Genomic DNA, 20,990 nt, shown 5'->3' with positions numbered 1-20,990 from the left:
ACTTTTAAGGGCTCCTTTATCACTCTAAACAAGCTCCTGTTCAGATAATTAAAAGTGTGTGACTAAACACAGTTAATAAAATTTAATACTCTCTTACCTTGTTTCTCTCTTAATATAGTAAATTTTTATTTGTCTCACTTATAAATTCGTATATAATTTAATATTATATAGGAATATTTTATGTTAAATTAAATTATTAAAATTTCTTAAGATAGGACGAATAATAAGCTTGCCGGAAATAAAACGACATTGTGAATGCAATAATAATATCTTGTACTGCTGACTGCGTTATAGAGACTGATTGGAGTCTATGCAATGGAGGGGATCGCTGTTGAAGATCTCTTTGATTGATTCCAATCACCAACCAATAATGGCGACTTTGCATATTCCATTCCAACTTCGTCATCTTCTTTCTGATCCTCGTCGTTGCTTCTGATCCCATAACTTCTGTTTTGATTCCGTAGGCTGCGCGGCGCATATCTAACTGGAAAAGAATGTCCTCACTTATTACTTTCCTCTTTACTCATCATTTTTATTACTGGATCAACGTCTAATGGTTGGGGTATAGCATATTAAAATAAAATAATATTACTATAATATTAACTAATTAATAAAAATACATACAAATAAATTTAACCTGAACAGTTTAAAAATGCGTATTGCACAAGATAAAAGGTAAAAAAAAAAAAAAGAAATATTTTAATAAAAATCTACCAGTATGATATATGCAGATTAATTTCTAACAACTTATATATACTAGTATTTATAATTTAATTGATATTATAACATGCTATAAAATATTACTACCTATGATGCTTAATATATGAGCTTATTGACTAATTTGAGTATATTAAGAAAATTAGTTAAGTTACTTATTTGTAACAAATATGTGTTGTTTTTCTTAAAATATCCTTGCTAATCAATGATATTGGCTAAAACTACCATTATTACAGAGACTATCTTGAGAAAAAATAGATAAATATAAAAGACAAAATGGATTGAAGTCTTATATTTAGGATCAAAATAAAAATTAAATGAGTTTTTATATTAAATACCGAAGGTAGTAAATCTCAAGCGCAGAGGAAATGAAGAGAGAAAGGTAGGTTCTTTTTGATTTAACACATCATGCACACACACTCCATCCAAAGGAAAAAAATATATTACTTATGATTCTTAATATAAAAGCTTTTCTAACTTTTAATTCGGTCGTAAATATAAAGTCTCAAATTCATTTTGTCTTTCATATTTATCTTTTTTTTTTTTCAAAATAGTCCTTGTAATTTGCACATGTTAAAGGCTCTATTAAATAGTAGTTCTAACTAATGTGTATAATTAGTAAGGGTATTCGACAACATCTATTTATTACAAATAACTAGCATAATTAATTTTTTTAATATCTCTAAATTAGTCAATTAGGGCTTTTATCAAGAACGTATTTGCTCAACCTACACAGCACATATATTAAAAACACTTGCATTGAGATTATATAGTACCTTTGGCTTCAAGAAATGTTTGTTTAATTTGTTCTTCAAAGTTTAGGAACATTGGCTACAGTTATGCGTATTGCCACACTACTTGATAGATTATCTATGAACAGAATGTGTATGCGTTTATAGTTTCTTATCCATGTGGGGTAAAAGGAGCGATGGGCGAGCACGGAATGAAATACGGCCAGTGAATGGCTTACTTCCCAGAGCATATGGAAGTGCTCCTTTTACAAGAGGAGAAACTCAGGCTTGAATCAGCTACTCTTGGTGATACAAAAGAGCTCTATCATAACTTGGCATGTCCACCAAAATGATCCCCTAAAAGAATTCATGAGTTGAGCGTCAGAGGAGGGCCTATAAAACTATCCTTTTCCTTATCATGTCTGGGGATTCCTGCTCAATCAGTGAAAAAAAAAAAAAAACTGGAACACTTGCATGCAATTGGGAGATAAGTGCTCTTGTTTTCCTGTCAAAGTCTCAATTTCACCCTGGAAGATCCTCTTATTTCTCTGCAATAGAACAACCCACCTTATGCTACTTGGACATGATCCGTAAACCAACCAAGACCTGCAACTTATGTTGCATTAGGCCATGACGGATGTTAGGATCCAATCCTATTTCTACCACCTGAGAATGGTATAGTATTATCTGTTAACTCCGCTACTGTTTTACATAAAGCACCTGCTGATTCAATAATACTATTAATCCTTCTTTGTTAAGCTGCTGTCCCAAATTTTACTTCCTCGAAAGAGGGGAGCTTTGCTTCTCCAAAATGCTCTTTAATTAAAAGACTTGTCTTTTTGTTCACACACAGTTTTTGTAAGAGGCTTCCACTTGAAAGGGGTGAATTGTTGCCCATATTTCTGACTACATTCTTTGACTTGTCCCATTTATCTGTTTGGTAGTCACTTGCAGTGGTCACGCTCGGAGATAAGCAAATGGCACAAAGAGCAGACAATCTCATAGGTGTTGATGAATTCAAGAGATTCTATCTTCAGGTCTCTTTTGAACTTGATCACTTTCATACGTTGTACAATTTGGAGTAATCTAATCCACAGACCAGATATTGTTGTTAACATCGAAAAAGAAATGAAAAAGTTAAATTTGAAATGATTGTTGTGAAAGCTTTCAGTTTCCAGTGATTTTATATGTCGTCTCATTTGTGTGCTAAATTCACAGATTGTGGCATTTGCCTTATCTATCTAATGCCAACCTATTGACATGTTATTCAGAGTTTTACAGTTTAACATGCACGAGGGATTGAGCTTTTATCTAAAGAAAAGAAGAAGAGAAGAGAGATTATGGACAAATATATTAATTTTTATCTTTAAGGCCACTATTTTCTTTAAGTTTGTCTTTAGATGGGTATTTATTCCTACTTTTAATGTGAAAGCTTTCCTGGTTTGACATGCAAGTTTTTATCCATTTCTCAAAAATTCAGCACAATTGAGACTTGCTATCTTCTATCTTTTCTTCAATAAAATAATGGTGTTCCTCAACATGCTTTATAAAGCTTCATTAGGAGAAGTCTTGACGCTCCTGAGCTCCCCCCCCCCCCAAAAAAAAGCTGTTTCCCATTGGAAAGTGCATAGACTAACCAACCATGCTTATTTTAGCTGGAACTCCTTCCTTATACCTTGACGGGTTTTGATCTGCTGGTGTTGCCCAAAATTTCAACAGGCATTCATGTTTCCTTCAACAAGTCTATCTTGATGCAGCATGGCATCTGTTTGTGGAGGTTTCTTAGCATTGCAAGATGCTGGGTTTGGGATTGGTCTTGACGTGCGAACAATTTGAACTGTGGTCCGAGTGCTCGTAGAGATCCGAGCATGCATTTGCTTGGGGGTCAGCCGGAGTCCGAACGCGGTTTAAGATGGTCGCAGAGGGGCCATGGAAATGCCGGTGGAGAGCATGGTTGGAACTGGAGGGAGAAGGAGAGAGGCTTTGAGGAAGAGAAAGAGGAAGAGGGAGGATAAGCTGAAGCAAATGGTGGCAAGTTTTCCGGGCCGAGATTTGGAGGTGGAGAAGAAGAAAGTTGCCATTAATTAAAAGGAAAGGAGGTGGATTGAAGGAATGGCTGAATAATATATATGCGGACGGCATCTGGTGGGCTTTTTGCCGTTTGTTGGGTGAGCTATGTGAAAGCTTCCACGGGCAAATACAAAAGACACGAAATTTAATGATGAGGAAGGCGGAAGATACAACTCTCAAAAGTTCTTCTTAATTAATCTAAGCTGATTTGAAAGATTATCCCCGAAAGGATCCTGATTGAAGCGTGATGATCAGTACAGAAAGGTGACTGAAGTATAAAAGTGAAAAAGAGAATGAATGAAGCTGAATAAAGCTTAAATGACCGAACTTGGCACTGTGATCGCAGCATTTCCGAGTATAATTTTAAGATTAAAATACTGGCCAAACATATTCCCCCCACCCCTACCGAACAGGTTGTGATGTCTCAGGTTGTGAACCGAATATGAAAATTACTACGAATATGAATTCGCTTTGAACAGGGATGCCTTTTGGCTTTTGCAAGCAAAATGTGAATTTCAGAGTTATTAATGAGTGCTGGGTGTTGGGATTTCAAAGTATCAATGAGTAAATATTGACAGAAAATCAAGTTACTAGATCATAATTTAAATAAAAATAAAGAGACTGTTTAATTTATATCATATTATACTACTACGATTTACAATTATTTAATCATATAATACTTATAATGGTTTTCAAATCAGAATTGTTTTTCTTTCTTAAAAATTTTTGTATATAAACGGAAAGGATTTTTTTTCCTGCCAGAGGAATGGAAAGGAGGGGCATATAACCTAGATTTAAAAAAATTTCCTAATTTTCACCAGCAGATAATTATAATTTTCTGACGTTACAGGATTTTTATTTTGTTTTTTCAGATGTTATTTTACTTTCTGAATTATATTCAGCTGGGCTGATTATTTAATTATAATGATTTTCAAATTAGAATTCAGATTTTTTTTAAAAAAATTTGTATATCGAAAGGAGGGGAACATAATCTAGATCTGGAAAATTTCCTAATTTTTTCCAGTAGATAATTATAATCTTCCGACCGTTAAGGATTTTTCTTTTGTTTTTCCAGATATTAAATTACCTCCCGAGTTATGACTAATCGCCAGTTGGGCAGGAGGGGGTATACAGCCCAGACATGGCTGGCAAAAAAGCCCTAGATACGGAAAAGTTTCCAGTCGGTACGAGTTTTTTCGATTGTTACGCCTTTTTTGTTGTAATCAGATGGGCTTCAGCCCATTTGGTACTATCATACTAGTAGGCTTACAGAGGCCTTAAATTGCCCATGAACCACCGCGGCAAAAAGGCGGAAACATTAGAAAGGAAAATCGCGCGTCTCAACGGAACAATTGGATAATGGCTCTTCCGATGCTGCTGTCTCCCACGCCCGCTACTCACCAGCTACACACCAGTCAGTGATTGGAGTGGTGAAATTGAACAGACCGCCAAAAGATAAATAGTAGAAACAACCACGAAAATGTTAGCATGTCCCGGCATCCACCATGGCGGCCTGTACTCTTCACAACCCTCTCAGTTCTTCTCTTCCAAGCCTTACAACCGGTTTCTCTTTCCTAGTACCTCCTGTCATCCCATATCCAGAAAATACGGGTTCAGTCCTTTGTCTTTTTTATTCTCTGAAAAAAACCGTCGTCGGTTCAGTATCAGGGCTTCGGTGGAGCCCGAAGTTTCAGATTCCTCTGTTAGTGATATCCCACAGTTTGCATCGCAACCGTTCTCTGTGAAGATTCCTGTTGGTGATAGACATGTACGTTGCTGACATTTTTTTTTTGAATAAAAAATGACATTTTTGGCTGTGCTATCCCGAACTTTTAATTGAATTGCGACATTCTATTTCATATTTGTCTATAATCGTCTAGTGTGTGTGTTTTTTTGGTTTTCGGGCAAGTAGGATAGTTTTTGAACGTTGCTAGTTCTGTAAACTTCAACGGCGGGGAAAACTTCCTATCCACTGGCTGGTCTTTACTATAAAATTTGATGCCCCGGTATGGCTCCCGAATTGGATCCTCGGCAGGGATACATCTTTTGTTTTCAGTCTTTATGGCCTCATTTCCCGAGGATGGGGGACGTATTTCGCTTGTGTCGTATTGGGGTCCAAGAATAACAATGGGCATGATGGGCTTAAAACAATCGCCTGACAGTGTGATAGCATGGTCTATCTGTTTCCAATGTGCTCTTTTCTCATTCACAGATTCTCGATAACAAGTGCTAGGGAAGAATTTTCTATATCTAGCTCACCATTTTAGATCTCTGTATAGTGTAAAAGAAATGCATTTGAGATTCGTTGATATATCTATTATTGGGACATCTTGTAGATTTTGGTTGAGACTGGTCATATGGGAAGGCAGGCAAGTGGCTCTGTTACAGTTACAGATGGAGAGACCGTAAGTTCCCATCTTTCTTCTATTGATTAATTCATCAATTTGTTTTCTGAACAATGCTATGTGGTTCAAAACTGTGCATGTAATAAAAGCATTGATACTGTCCATGATTCATATAGTTCAGGAGAGCGTGTGCACTCCACTAAAATAGATTGATTCTTGCTAGCTTTGGTTGGGGGATTGATAAATTGATGATTTTGAGAGATAGCTTCTCAAGTATCAAGACCCACATTCTAGCACTTTAGTGTGTGGCCATGATTGATTGTTGAGTGGATTGCTATCTTTTTCTTCATGATGAAATGGGGCTCTGCATAAGAATTTCTAGGATGATGGCATGATGCTGCTGTTGCACCTCTCAAAATTCAACATTGATTTATGATGTGTCTTAATTGCACTTCTTTGATGTCTGGTGGTAGTACTTAATTTATTTGAGGGAAACAGTACATTTTTCATGATAAACTCAACACTTGCTTGTTTGAAAAATTCACGCCATTGTCTTTCTTATTGTAGATTGTTTACACATCTGTTTGCATTGATGACGTTCCTAGTGAGCCATCTGATTTTTTCCCTCTTTCTGTAAATTATCAAGAGCGTTTTTCAGCAGCTGGTCGGACAAGGTATTCTTTCCACATGTTTTGACTTTTTTTAATCTCTTTTGTTCCATATTACTGTTGGATATGGGATGAAGTAATTGCTTTTTGGTCTTTGTTTGCCATTTTCTCAGCGGAGGGTTTTTCAAACGGGAAGGGAAAACAAAAGATCACGAGGTACGAGTTATCACTTTGGCGTTTATAAGACTATTTTGTGTCAACAAATATTCTTGAGCATATCCATCGAATTGCTTATTAATAATTTGTTCCTCCCTTTTGAGATTTACTCTGGCTTATTTTAAAGTCTATGCTCGTTTTTCCTCACATTAGAGTAGGCCATTTTACAATATCAGATATCTTTGATGTCATATTGTAATATACCAATATATAGAAGTTCTCATGTGTGGTAGGGTGGTTGAAAGTCATCAAAGAAAGGATACAAAAGATATTTTAAGAAACTTCACAAAGCTAAACATAGTGGGTTGTGAGATGCTTATGCATTGTTTGGCATAGAAAATGATGCTCAGCACAATGGAGGCTTCCCATTGGTTACTGATGTATCAAATGCCATCATGCTGGATGCATGCGTATAGAATACTGGAAAGCTGCTTATTGAACTGCTAAGCTTCTTTGTCCTTGTTCTTGTTTTGTTGTTCCTTCTCTGTTTCAAAGGATTTCCTGTCCTCCTCTTTATACACATTTATTTCCTTGCCCTCATTTGGACTCTTGTCCAGCCCTGTCACAAATTAAAACAGAAAAGGAAAGGCACTCTTATTATGGATTGTATTTCTTTGTGATGAAGTCCTTTTGCACAGTACGAAAACCTGGCTGGAGATTCTCACTCCTTTTGTTTGAGAGGAATCAATGATCATATTAAAAGCCCATTGATGCTGCTTGCAGGTTCTTATTTGTAGATTGATTGATAGGCCTCTGCGTCCCACTATGCTAAAAGGCTTCTACCATGAAACACAAATATTGTCTTGGGTATGGTCCTTGTAAATTTTCTCCTTGAATTTCATTGTTTACGTGTCTACTTCTGCCGTTTTTTTCCCCTCATAGGCAATTCAATTTGCCAAATTCTGCTTTATCTCACTCGCATGTAGAGGTTTCATAAGTTATGATTTGCTGTATTGCATTTCAGTCTGAGTGTCTATACAATCTTTGTCATAAAAAATTGTCTTTTAACTCTGTTTAAACCATCAGATATAAACATGATGAAAATTAAAAAAAGAAAAAAAAAAGAAAGGAAAAAGACAGGTTGTTTAAGAGAATCATGGGGATTGCTAGTATGTAAGTCCACTCATATGCTCTTTTGGGACCTCTAATTTTCTTCATAGCAGTTACTTTCCCCTAGGTAGGTCATCACAAATTAGGACTGCATGTTCTGCATGCCCTTCTCAAATAATCGAAGCAGCCTATTGTTTCCAGTCCTGTTGAAATAAAAGGTGAAAAGAACTACAAGAGCAGACTTAATGACTTTGCCACTGCCAAGCATGTTTTCACATTTCCACTTTCTAACTTTAATTGTCAATTTATGGTTTTAGGTTTTAAGCTATGATGGATTGCACTCGCCTGATTCTCTGGCTGTCACTGCAGCTGGTATAGCAGTGTAAGTTGGTCATTTTTATATTTTCTGTAATCCCTGCGGGAGTCAGCTAGTGAGTGATCGAGGGCATATCCCCATGATTAATTACCTAAATCAAAGAGCTAATAAAGAGTACTAGGGATACATTAGATTAAGAATATTCCAAGAAAAAATGGGAATGGAGAAAATTTTGCCTATTAGCCCCAGCCAGATATTTTCTAGCAAAGAGAGTTGACTACTATGGTTGAAGAAAAGGAGAATTCCTGCTGGCTCATGAAAATTTATTGAAATACAATTATATATTCTCCCCCTATTTTTCCTTCGCTTCATTTGTTTCTCTTTTTACTTCTTTTTTCCTGCTCTCTCTCTTTTTATTTGCCTATCATGATATAGTTTTATTCATATTTTTTTTAAAAACTTGTTAGCCTTTATGCAATTAATTATCTCTCTTCTATTGCAAATGCTATCAGCCCAATATTTTTCCATATTTTGATTTATTGTTAATTAATGCAGGCTTTTGATATTTATTTGACAATTGTACAATAGTTGAGTAGCATATAACTAGGTTTGAATGTCAATATATTGTTTTCAGTTGGGCAACAGTTGCCTTTGACGATAATGCTAAACTTTTTGAGTGCTTTTTGGCACATTACTTATTTAAATTCTAATTCATTTCTGTATTGATGAAAAATAGAGGATAGTATTAGTGAATTAATCAAATGTAATTATAAAAAGATTAAATTTTTTATATTAATAGCGTATTATAATTTTTGGCCCTCAACCAAATGTTTATCTTTCACTTTCGTTTGCAGCCAACTTTTGAGGCATTTAGTCCATGTATGTGATGCTATCCATATCTATCATGCGCATGGACGTTTTCTCTCTAATGGATCCTAATCATTAATTTATTACAGTGCACTTTCAGAACTGCCAACATCAAAAGCTGTTACTGGAGTTCGAATTGGTCTTGTTGGTGATAAGTATATAATAAACCCTACAACTGAGGAGATGGAGAAGTCTGAGTTGGACTTGTTACTAGCTGGCACGGATAGTGCAATACTGATGATAGAGGTAAGCTATTATCCTATTTATTTTTGTAGGTGATAACTTGTCATGATTTTGGAGTATGCCAATATAACATAAGCTGGCATACACAAATCATCTTAAATATTCTGTATTTGTCCTTTCATACTGGCTTGACTGCCATAATTTTTTATTGCAGGGCTATAGCAATTTTCTTCCAGAAGAGAAGTTACTTAAAGCTGTTGAAGTTGGTCAGGTTGTTAACTTATCTCAGTATGTAGAAAAGCTTGCAATCATTAATATATTTGATGGCTTTTCTTTTCATCCCTCTCCCTAAAGATGGAGCGTTTAAAATGATTTTGGTCCTACTTCATGGGAGATGTATGCATGTATGGATATTTGGGGGATTTTCTAATATCTATAGACATTAATAGGGCGGATAACTAAAAGAAGAAAGGATTCCTGGGTGAGTAAAAGCGATGACTTGGTGGTTGTACTCTCTATCATTTCACCCCCTCAACTATTTCAGTTGAGTTTGTATCCTTCACAAGATATACAAAAGGCAGACATTTATCTGGCCTTGAAAAGGATCTATTATTATTGTTATTATTTTTATCATTATTATTTTGATAAAAATCGTTTTATGTTTGGACAAGTGAGAGAGCAACCTGAAGACGTGTGCATTCAGCTTCAAGTAAAAAAGTGATCAGTACAAATGATGCGATGTTAATTTTTCATTTTTATGTCGTTGTTTTCAAAACATTTGGATTGTGGAAAACCCTTCTTTTAAATCCATGTTTCTGTCATTATTTTGTCCCTTGATTGTTGCTGTTCTGTACTTTTCCCTGTTACATATTGAAATGTCAGCTGATAGGGATTGTATACAAGATACTGTCTCATCGTAATATGCTGTGTATTAAAATGTCTGTAAACTAATTAAAGCCTTTTGAAACATTAATTACTCTGCTGTGAATATTGTATCCAATTGTTTCTTTGAGGCTAATTCTTCTGAGGTCGAAACAGCCATATACTTAATTTCTGAAGCACAATCACTTGCTTATTGTCTAAAATCAGGACGCTGTACGGGCAATCTGTAATGAGGTAGAAGCTTTGGTCAACAAGTGTGGGAAACCAAAAATGTTTGATGCCATCAAATTACCTCCTCCTGAGCTCTATAAACATGTCGAAGTATGCTCTTTGCCTTCCTACTTTTTTTGGCTCTGGAAAAGTATGAAATAGTCTCTCTATTAAGTATTAACTCTATTGATGGAGTTTACTTGTTAGATTGTGCAGTTTTTGATATGGCACACATCCATATATGTGGAAATAACATGTAGACAGCTAAAATAAAAAAAAAGAAAAGAAAAGAAAAGAAAAATGAAGATTTCGAAACCTGCTCATCTGCTTTGACAGCTCTGAAATTTTAACTCTTGTCTCTCACTTGGTATCCTCAATCTAGGCCCCTACCAATAGGCATTAAATTTTTCTCTCAAGGATCAAAGTCATAACTGTGTTTGCAAATACTGCCAACTTTATTTCTTCACATTTTCTCCTTCTGAAGTCTGGGCGATTGGGGTAGCAGTGTATCATATGGTCCTGTATCAATTGATTTAGAGGGAGATACTTAAAGTCATAGCTTTACGTTTTTTTCCTTTAAAGATGATGATCAGAATGGAAATGAGTGTTAATGTGCAGGAAATTGCTGGCGCTGAGTTGGTAAAAGCTCTCCAAATTAAAAATAAAATACCAAGAAGGAAAGCCCTTTTATCTTTGGAAGAGAAAGTTCTGAATATACTCACAGAGAAAGGGATTGTCACTAAGGATGCAACGCCCAAGAGTAATGCTGAAACTGTTGCAGACATTCTTGAGGATGAGGATGATGATGAGGAAGTAATAGTTGATGGTGAAGTAGATGAAGGTGATGTTCATATAAAGCCAACTTCACGCAAACCACATCCATTAGTAAGTCTCATTCTATGCATTGTTTATTGATGATTATGTGATACAATAAATGATGTTTTGATGATAATGAGGTAAAGGTTTTGGACTCGTGATGTTTTTGCTGTTTTTTTGGTGGATTTCTTGAAATGGTAGTGTACCCATTTTTAATGGTTTCTCGCTGCCTTTTCATCTCGTGTGGCAATTATATGTTTCTGACTTCCCTGCTTTGTTCTTCATGGCCTCGTCAAGTGAATGCCTATTATGGTATTCACGGCCCCGGGGGGCTTTATTACAATTTTCTTTGTGAGTGCTTCCTAAATCAATGGCTTTGGGCTTTCTTCATTTTTTATTTTTCTCTTTGTTTTCTATTCGTTCTCCTTTATTTTAGGTCAACCATTTCAGATTGTGTTTCTGTTTTTATTTGTTCTAGATTGACAACATAATATGGGATAGACTTCTCTGTTTTTATGTTAAATTGTTAATAATGAGAGAGCTGAGTCAGAGTCGGATTCATTCTTCCTACCATCCATCTACAGAGCCTGATGTTAATATTCCACAGAATTTGAATGGTGCGGGAAGAGTAAGGAGGTCTAGTTTTACTTAATTTTTTATTATTATGATCTCATTGTAATTGACTTAGGGATCAATTTCAAGGTATTTATATATTGATTTTATTAAGTTCTGGGCAAGTGTTAACAACACTATAATTACAGCTGCTGGATGTTTGAATTGTTGTCTAAGTTTTATTATGCCTACGTATGGGCCATCATTCTACTAAACAATATAACGTCTTTGCTCAGTTATAACGTCATTGCAATCAACATCACATATTTTGTCATTGTTTCTAATATGGCTGGTACTGTCTTCCTTCAGTTTGCTGAGGTCGATGTGAAGCTGGTATTTAAAGAAGTTACATCCAAGTTTCTACGCAGACGTATTGTGGAGGTATAAGTTTCTACGCATGCTGTTCCATAAAATTATTTAAGAAGAAACTTGTTACTGAAAGTATGGAATTATGCTTCGATCAAATGCACTGCAGTCCATCGAATGGAGCACAATATCAAAACACCTTCTTATCCTTCTTATACTCAAGTCTGTATAAATGAGAATTATGATTCTCAAATCTGGACAGACCCATCGATCTTCAAAAGGCCAAACAGCTAGCTCCAAAGGTGTCAAGCTAACTCACAATGCAAAAAATAGATTGTTATCTGTTGAAGAAATTTTTGAACACATGATACAAATATCAGGAAAAAGAGTGTTATGGGGCCTGTGCAATTGAATCACTTTTTTCTAGTATTTTTTTTAATAACAAAGTGTTTAAGGGAATCATCTCAGTAGGGCAAGCACGACTGAGAGTTAGCTCTTCATGCAATGGCTTCAAGTGGTGTTTGTTTAATTTGTGCTTGAGAGTTTGGGAACACTGGCTACAGTTATGTGTATTGCCACACTACTTGATAGCTTAGTATTTTGTGAGTCACTTAAATAGAATGTGTACGTGTTTATTAATTTCTTATCTATGCATGTGATAGGGGGGTAAAAGGAGTGATGGGCGAGCACCGAATGAAATACGGCCAGTGAATTCAAGATGTGGCTTACTTCCTAGAGCACATGGAAGTGCTCTTTTTACAAGAGGAGAAACTCAGGTTTGAATCAGCTACTCTTGTTCATACAAAGGAGCTCGACAATAACTTTTCATGTTCATCAAAAAGATCCCCTAAAAGAATCCATGAGTTGAGCATCAGTGGGAAAAACTGGAAGACTTGCATACAATAGAGAGATATATGCTCCTGTTTTCCTGTCAAAGCATCATTTTCGCCCTTGGAGATCCTCTTATTTCTCTCCAATAAAACAATCCAGCTTATGCTACTTGGACATGATCCATAAACCAACCAACTCATATTGCATTAGGCTATGACAGATGTTAGGATCCAATCCTTTTCCTGCCTCCTTAGAATGCCATCTGTTAATGCTGCTACCGTTTTGCATAAAGCACCTGCTGATCCAAGAACTCTATAAATCCATCTTTGTTAAGCTGCTGTCCCAAATTTCTGTTTCCTTAAAAGTAGCCAGCTCAGAGGAGCTTTGCTTCTCCAAAATGCTCTTTAAAAGACTGGTCATTTTGTTCCGACGCAGTTTTTGCAAGATGCTTCTACTTGAAAGGGGTGAATTGTTGCCCCATATTTCTGACTACATTCTCTGACTTGTTCCATTTTATCTGTTTGGTAGTCACTTGCAGTGGTCACACTCGGAGATAAGCAAATGGCACAAAGAGTAGACAATCTCATAGGTGTTGATGAATTCAAGAGGTTCTATCTTCAGGTCTCTTTGGAAATTTATTACTTTCATATTTTGTTAAATTTCGAGTAATCTAATCCACAGACTAGATATTATTGTTAATGTCCAAAAAGAAATGAAAATTTAAATTTCAAATGATTGTTGTGAATTATATGCTATCTCATTAGTGTGCTGCTCAGGCTTAAGTCAAAAAGGTTTAATTCATTTTATCGTAGCTTATGAAATTCACAGATAAATATTAAGTAGTAATTGTGTGATTATGTAGAAATAGAATGGTGTAATCTCCTTGATGAGACTAGTCGATGGCTGATGGTTCATGGTTGTCAAAAAGGAATAGCATCACACAACATATTGTGGCATTTACCTTGCTTATCTAATGCCAACCTATTGATATGTTGTTCAGAGTTTTACTGTTTAGTATGCAAGAGGGATTGATCTTTTCATCAAAAGAGAAGAGAACAGAATGATTGGACCACATATTAATTTTTAGCTTTTAGGCTCACTATTTTCTTTAAATTTCTTGTTAGGTGTGAATTTACTCCTATTTTTAATATGAAAGGAACTTTCCTGGTTTGACATGCAAGTTCTTATTCATTTCTCAAAAATTCAGCATCCTTCGGACTCACTAACTATATATTTGCAGTATTCATTTCCTCCTTCATGTGTTGGAGAGGTTGGTCGGATTGGTGCACCAAGTAGAAGAGAAATTGGTCATGGGATGCTGGCAGAGAGAGCTCTAGAACCAATTTTGCCTTCTGAAGCTGACTTTCCTTATACCGTACGTGTTGAGAGTACTATCATTGAGAGCAATGGCTCTTCAAGGTATAATTTTTAAGTCTCATGTTCAGCCAAAAGTTACTTTATGTTTTTCAAAATTTCCTTCGATGCTAACTTGAGGATGTAAAAGAGGCTTAAATCATCTTTTCACTTTATTCTTTGTTTCTAGGCAGGCATATATCATACTTATTACCCCATCTTCTATCTTTTCTTTAATAAATTAATGGTGTTCCTCAACATGCTTTATACCAAGTTTCATTAGGAAAAGTCTTCACACTCCTGAGCTCATTTTCCGCTAAAAATAAGCTGTTTCCCATTGGAAGGTGCATAGGCTAGCCAACCATACGTATTGTTAACTGGAACACATTCCTTGACGTTTTAAAACTGCGGTTTCTGATCTGCTGGTGTTGCACAAAATTTCAACAGGCATTCATGCTTCTTTGGAGAACTCTATAGGGTACTTGCTTTTGGAAATTAGGATATCTTGTTTACGTTTTGCAGCTTTCACTTGTAAGAAATGTCTGATTTATTTGATTTCCTTAATTTAAATTTCACTATAAGGAACTCTCTTCAACTATTTTATTTCTTCCATGCGACTATAATGTCACCCACATGCCTATTTAGAATAGTTCTATCTATAATCATGTGGATCATTACATTTAGCGTTCTTTATCTTGGCACTTCATATTTCTGCTGTACTCTTTTCCTCAGAAGACTCTGCTTTTAGACGTGATCTATTATATTCGGTTTCTGAGGTTTCCCACAATAAATGCCAAAATTTCAATCTTGATGCAGCATGGCATCTGTCTGTGGAGGTTGCTTAGCATTGCAAGATGCCGGGGTTCCAGTTAAGTGCTCTATTGCTGGAATTGCCATGGGTATGGTACTGGACACCAGGGAATTTGGAGGGGATGGAACACCACTTATTCTTTCTGACATTACTGGATCTGAAGATGCATCTGGAGATATGGATTTTAAGGTTTCATATTCTGGAATTAGAATCACAATACCTATTTTCTCTCATGTTTTCTAATTAAACGATTAAATACTATTGAGTGCTCAGTTGGATTTTTTCTGTTATATTTATCACGTGCATCAAGATGATATTGTTATGATGATGCTATGGATAATTTTTGACTAATTTTGTAATGCAGGTTGCTGGAAATGAAGATGGCATAACTGCATTTCAGATGGACATCAAGGTAGGTCAACATTTCAACACTAATTTCTTCATAATCTCATTTATTTTCTAGCCGTTTATTTTGGTTTCAAGTACACGCCTTCTTCTCACCCCTGAGGATAGTGTTTCTTTTCTTCCAGTCATTTGTAATCACGTTCCCTTTCCAAATAATAGTTGTGTTTGACTTTTATGAGATGTTTCATGTAGAATACCATTAACTAACAATTGACAACTTATAGGTAGGAGGAATTACTTTGCCCATCATGAAGGAAGCGCTCCTGCGAGCCAGGGATGGCCGAAAGCATATTCTTGGTAAAATTTGATTGGATGAGACCATATGACTCAAAATGTTTTTACCTTCTCTAGTTTATAAACTGTTAGAATTCTTGATCCATTGGCTCCAGAGCATTTTGGGTAATGCACAATCTATCATGAGTCATCACCCCTTCAAGTGCGTCTTGCAAATGCTTCTACTACTTTTCTTCTTCAGTGGCTTAGACAAGATGTGAAAATAAACAAAATGAAAATAATATCGTATAGGGTCTACAGGACACACTAAGTTCAAATATTTAGCAAAAAGTACATTTGTTCATTTTCATTCCTTAAATCAGTCATAAATTAAGATCGAGTTTGAAGAATCATATCTGACTGGAATGTTATGGACATGAAACTGAAATTCATCGCTGAGACAATTTTTCTTCTGGTTGAAGCTATTGTCTTGAAGGTGGTGTTTGGTGTGTGAAAATTTCTATTTTCTAAGCATTTTGATTTTGATGGCACAAAAAAAAATAGCATTTGGAAATCTATTTATAAAATGTTCAAGCATAATATATTTTTTAAAAAAAATCTTAAATTGATATGCAATTTATACTCTGAATGATTCTAAACAATATGGGAGAATCATTGTTCCCTTGTATTTCTTTAAGAGATAGGACTGGATGTGATATAACTTGTGATTGAACTAAATGCACGAGTATTCAGCTTTAAACATAACTTATTTACAAGTCAAGAATTCATTTTTGTACTTTTGAGTTCTTAAATAACTGATTTCGGTGTCTTCTTTTTCCTGTTTCCTAATCCAGGAGAAATGATGAAATGCTCACCTCCTCCGGCAAAAAGTCTCTCAAAGTTTGCACCTCTCATTCATGTTATGAAGGTCTGTCCCCTCCTCTCCCCCAAAAATAAAATTCCCCTTTTAGTTTCTATGTTGTGTGTTTGTCACTTGTCCATTTTATGATCCAATCCAAAAATTATGATCTACAGCATTTTCTCTTTCTCACATTCATATTTTTCATAGGTCAAGCCTGACAAGATAAATCTTATAATTGGTACTGGTGGGAAAAAGGTCAAGAGCATCATTGAAGAATCTGGAATAGAGGCTATCGATACAGAAGATGATGGCACTGTAAGAACAAGATCAGCTTATACCCATGCTTCCACATAATTGATAGACTTAAGTATTTCTACTGCAATGAGCACCTTATTCGGCTTTGGCAGGTCAAAATTACTGCAAAAGATTTGTCAAGTTTGGAGAGGTCTAAGGCTATTATTAGTAATTTGACAATGGTTCCTACTGTTGGTGATATATATAGGTATCATCTCGTTTTTCTTCTTATTTCTGTCTGTTTCTTACTTGGACTAAACGGAGATTTACAAAGCTAAAGCAACTTTCTTTGATATACATAAGTAAATTTCTGAAGAAGAAAAAGACCTGCTTAAAAATAGTCAGGAGTCCTAAAAGTTCATCATCTGCAAGGGATCTGATCTATGGGGCTTAGTTGCTGTATTTGTGTTATTTATGGTTGCTTGAGGGCATCAGAACCATTTAATAGGTAGGGGTAGTGTCGTTAATCCTTATTCATCATTAAGTATTTTTTTCCCCCTCTCAATTGAAGACGATGCGTTGGGGAAGATCTGTTCGTCTGACCTTCTAGTGCTTTGGTTATGATTAGTAGCAGTAGAATGTTCCCTGTGGATAAAGTTTTTGAGGGCTTTGATGAATTTATTGCTGTCTTATGTTTTTTTCTTCAAATTTTGTTTATGAAGATGTATTTTCCTTTTCCTTCTTGTTCTATTGTTTTTCTTTACAAGGACGTCTTACTTTTTTCATGCAAGTAAGCTTTGGGTAGAGATTATAATACTTCGTATATTTCAGGAACTGTGAAATCAAGTCTATAACTCCATATGGAGTTTTTGTAGAGATAGCACCTGGTCGCGAGGTACTTGTTTCAACCAAGTTTCCAAAATCAGCATTATGACAGCAGGGAACTGACAATTGATACAATTGCATTTTCTTAGAACATATGGTTTTCCTTCTGAAATTCATCTCCTGTTCATATTTGAGAGGTCCTAGCTATTTTCAATGTTTTTAGTGGAACAAACAGTTCATATGAAATATGAGGATCATATTGAATGTGTCATATTTTTTGTTTTACTTTCTTCAAAAAAATTCTAAAATTTGAAATCAGCTAATGGTGCCTCCATATAAAATGCTAGAAATTCCAAACTTCATACTCCTTCCGGTCTTAAATATAAGGTCTATTTGAGGGTTTTGATTTGGTCCCAAGTATAACATCTCACTCCCTCTCGTCTCCTATATTAAATTTTTCTTTCTCATGATACCCCTATTTATTTGGGCACTTCTATATCTATATATTAAATTTAATCATTTAATAATAGGGTTGTTTTGGAAAAGTTTCACACTACATATTAATCACAAATAACCAACTTACTTTTTTGGATTCTTCAAGACAATTAATATTTGAATATTTTGCTTTGATTTTTATGTAGGGATTATGCCATATCAGTGAATTGAGTTCGGGTTGGCTAGCCAAAGCGGAAGATGTAAGTTTTTTTCTCTTCTTAATTTCTAGTTTTTCCTTGGAAAGAAGTTTAGTCACTCTATGCAAAAAATGGTGACAAAATACTTGAATTGATTTCCCTAGGCTTTTAAAGTGGGAGATCGTCTCGATGTCAAGCTTATAGAGGTATGTTAATTTACAATTTGAAGTTTTTAAATCCTGTAGCGGCCTTAACCCTTTTTTTTGGTCTGAACATGGATGGTGATTTGGTATCGGTGTGCATACTAGCCTAAAACTCCCATTTGATGTTTAGTCCCTGTGCTGGTTATTTTCTGAGTTAGATGCACTTTCTGAATCGCGGCTGACTTTCAGAAACATAATTAAAGCATAATGGATTTCCATTTTCAATAAACTTATACGTTATAGGGCTTAACATTTCTTTTCAAAATATCGATATTTTTGCCTTGTAAGATTTTGGGTATGTTTTTGTTCCTCGCATTCATGAGATTCGGTTTACCCCACTGCCTGTTATATATTCTCTCACGCTTGTGGGCATGCACTGCAGAAAAATGATAAGGGACAGTTGCGCCTTAGCCATCGAGCACTGCTTCCTGACTCAGGTCCTGATAATCAAAATGTGAAGCAGGATGCTGGAAAATCTGCTGAGCAGAATACTGAACAGCCTAAAGACAAGACTGACACTCGCAAACTTGCAGCTTCACAGAAAAGGAGTTCGGAGGACGACTCCCTACTTCCATCTAAGAAGTTTGTAAGGAAGTCGGTTAACCCTGCCCAGGATAAGCCTTCTGCTAGCAAAGACAAGACAAAAAAGAGTAGCAAGAAAGAAGTTGGTAGTGTCTCTAGCAAAGATGAAAGTAGCTTGGTTGGAGAGGCATAAATAGGCAGCCTGTCTATTTTCAAGGTGAACACAGGACAGGGGAGTTTATGAGAACGACTTGTTGGTTCCGTTTGCACAGGCAGGATGAGATTGGACTTGCTTACATACTGACTGATGAACGGTATGAGTAAACCTATCATTGTCTGGCTATATTGTATTGTTATAAAAATCAGCGGATAATCAATATAAATTTTGATAGGACAACACATTTTAACTGGGAAAAAACAACTGCTATCCCTGTTAAATGACTTGTTATTTAGCAGCCATAGAAATGAGATTATTAAGAACAATAATTTCTTCTGCCGGTTAGCAGTTGAATAAAACTCATTGAACTTGCAATTTAGCATCCACAGAAATGAAATTATTTACAATCATAATTCCTTTACCTGGTTCCCACTTGAATGAAGTTTATATTTAACATAAGAAGCAATCACTAACCAGCAATGATTATGAATATCTGATCTAATCAAACTTTCGAGTTCTTACTTTTTCCTGCCATAACAGAAATCAGTCTTCCCCAAGTAGTAGTTGTCGTGGGAAGCGTCTGACTGAACTGAATTCAGTTGTTTGTTCCATTGTTTTAGAGCTGTATATATGTCTCCAATAAAGGATTTGGCCACCGAAAAAGAAATGAGATACCTTGGAAACCTTGTGTTTAGGCAGACATTGCATTTCCGATCTCTTTTCACGGTGAGACAATAATGATAAAATTGATGATGACTGTTTTCTATTGATTCTTCTGGTACTTGTGAAGTTCCTTCTTTATTATTTCGTAAAGGCCTTTTGGTACTCTTCAGTCTTTATTCCTCCTGCTGGTTTACCTTCCTGGTGAACATTTTTTGTATCCTTTATTCACTGTCTGTTGGCTTGTTTTCCAGTATCAAAATGTCTACTTGCCTGCTGATGGAGCAAAATCTACAGGTCTCTCGGGAAAGTTTTCATTGACGCACCCTGGTCACCTGAGCACGAACACGAAAGCTTCGTTCCTATGAGATCTCTCCGTAGGACTTGGCAGATAAACCTGCGTAAGCAGGAAAAAACAAAGCACTAATTTCCGAAGCTACTTTTGTGTACCAAAAAACGATGAATATCACTAATCTGTGAGCGTGTGATTATTATACGCTGCATGAGAATTTTGTCCGTTGAATCCCACTTATGATATTTTTATTTCTTCAGTTTATTTATAGTTTAGCCCCTCGTAATTGTTCTGTACAACAGTCTTCTGTAATTGCTCCTTTTAGGAAAGGTCTTGTATGTTTATAGCGCAAAAGGTCTTGGGTGTTTTCCTCGCATTATTTTCAGCCTTCTTTAGATCAAATTTAATTCAGCTTGTTATGCCCTGTTATTTGTTCATGCCAATACAAATCATGCTCAATTGTGACCTGAACAGTTACAAAACTGCTGGCAACTTTTTGTGGGAAGCTGGATTATTAATGTAAAGATGGTTATCATGCAATTTATTTTTACATCGCTAAAGATGCATTTCTAATATGCCATGGCCTCAAAATATAATAAATATAATAAAAGCATATGATAAATAAGTTTGGTTTTTATTTTTATTTTCTATTAGAAATACACTATATGTTTCAACTTTCAAGCCTGAGATTGTGGGTAATATACAAATAGGTACGATAATCATTAGCTGCTCTAGAGTCCAAAATCTCCGAAATTTCAAGTTTTTCTTCCCCACTAACATGTTTTTAGCCGAGAAAATTCAATTCAATATTAATAAAAATATCGGCAATAGGACTTAAACTTTAAACTCTATAAAACGCTCAGAGTTAAGATTACTTTTATATTGTCCTCTTATATACACAAAAATTATGAATTTAGAATCTCTGTGATTTTTTGGTTGTTGAAAATATCTGTCACTCAAAGTTTCATTGAAACATTTTTTTTTCAATTCATTAATTCACTAATGTGAAAATGAATATTCAAGTTAAGGGCATTTTAATAAAATAGTGGTAGCTTTTACTA

At 35.5% G+C, this 20,990-nt stretch overlaps 1 protein-coding gene across 2 annotated transcripts; it reads left to right on the top strand.

Moving 5' to 3' along the window:
- Positions 1–4,881: 4,881 nt before the first annotated feature.
- On the top strand, positions 4,882–20,283 carry LOC114719903 (probable polyribonucleotide nucleotidyltransferase 1, chloroplastic). 2 transcript variants are annotated; one of them, XM_028905473.1, is made up of 25 exons: positions 4,882–5,286; positions 5,855–5,923; positions 6,431–6,537; positions 6,645–6,687; positions 7,411–7,494; positions 8,055–8,119; positions 9,010–9,166; positions 9,318–9,374; positions 10,193–10,306; positions 10,814–11,080; positions 11,933–12,004; positions 12,592–12,705; positions 13,289–13,381; positions 14,001–14,179; positions 14,930–15,113; positions 15,289–15,336; positions 15,554–15,626; positions 16,397–16,470; positions 16,612–16,719; positions 16,812–16,906; positions 17,470–17,533; positions 18,105–18,158; positions 18,260–18,301; positions 18,681–19,134; positions 19,935–20,283. In XM_028905473.1, the coding sequence occupies exons 1-24, from the start codon at positions 4,999–5,001 to the stop codon at positions 19,011–19,013; spliced, it is 2,784 nt and encodes a 927-aa protein (XP_028761306.1). In that variant the 5' UTR covers positions 4,882–4,998; the 3' UTR covers positions 19,014–19,134; positions 19,935–20,283. The 2 variants fall into 2 exon arrangements, with proteins under 2 accessions (XP_028761306.1, XP_028761305.1); XM_028905472.1 differs by having other exon boundaries at positions 19,892–20,283.
- The last annotated feature ends 707 nt before the right edge of the window (positions 20,284–20,990 follow it).

Source organism: Neltuma alba, unplaced genomic scaffold, assembly GCF_004799145.2.
Source record: "Neltuma alba isolate B1F8T4 unplaced genomic scaffold, ASM479914v2 tig00011958_pilon, whole genome shotgun sequence".
NCBI classification, from domain to species: Eukaryota; Viridiplantae; Streptophyta; class Magnoliopsida; order Fabales; family Fabaceae; genus Neltuma; species Neltuma alba.
Note: the sequence above shows the minus strand (reverse complement) of the source record. Positions and strands in the feature narration are given on the sequence as shown.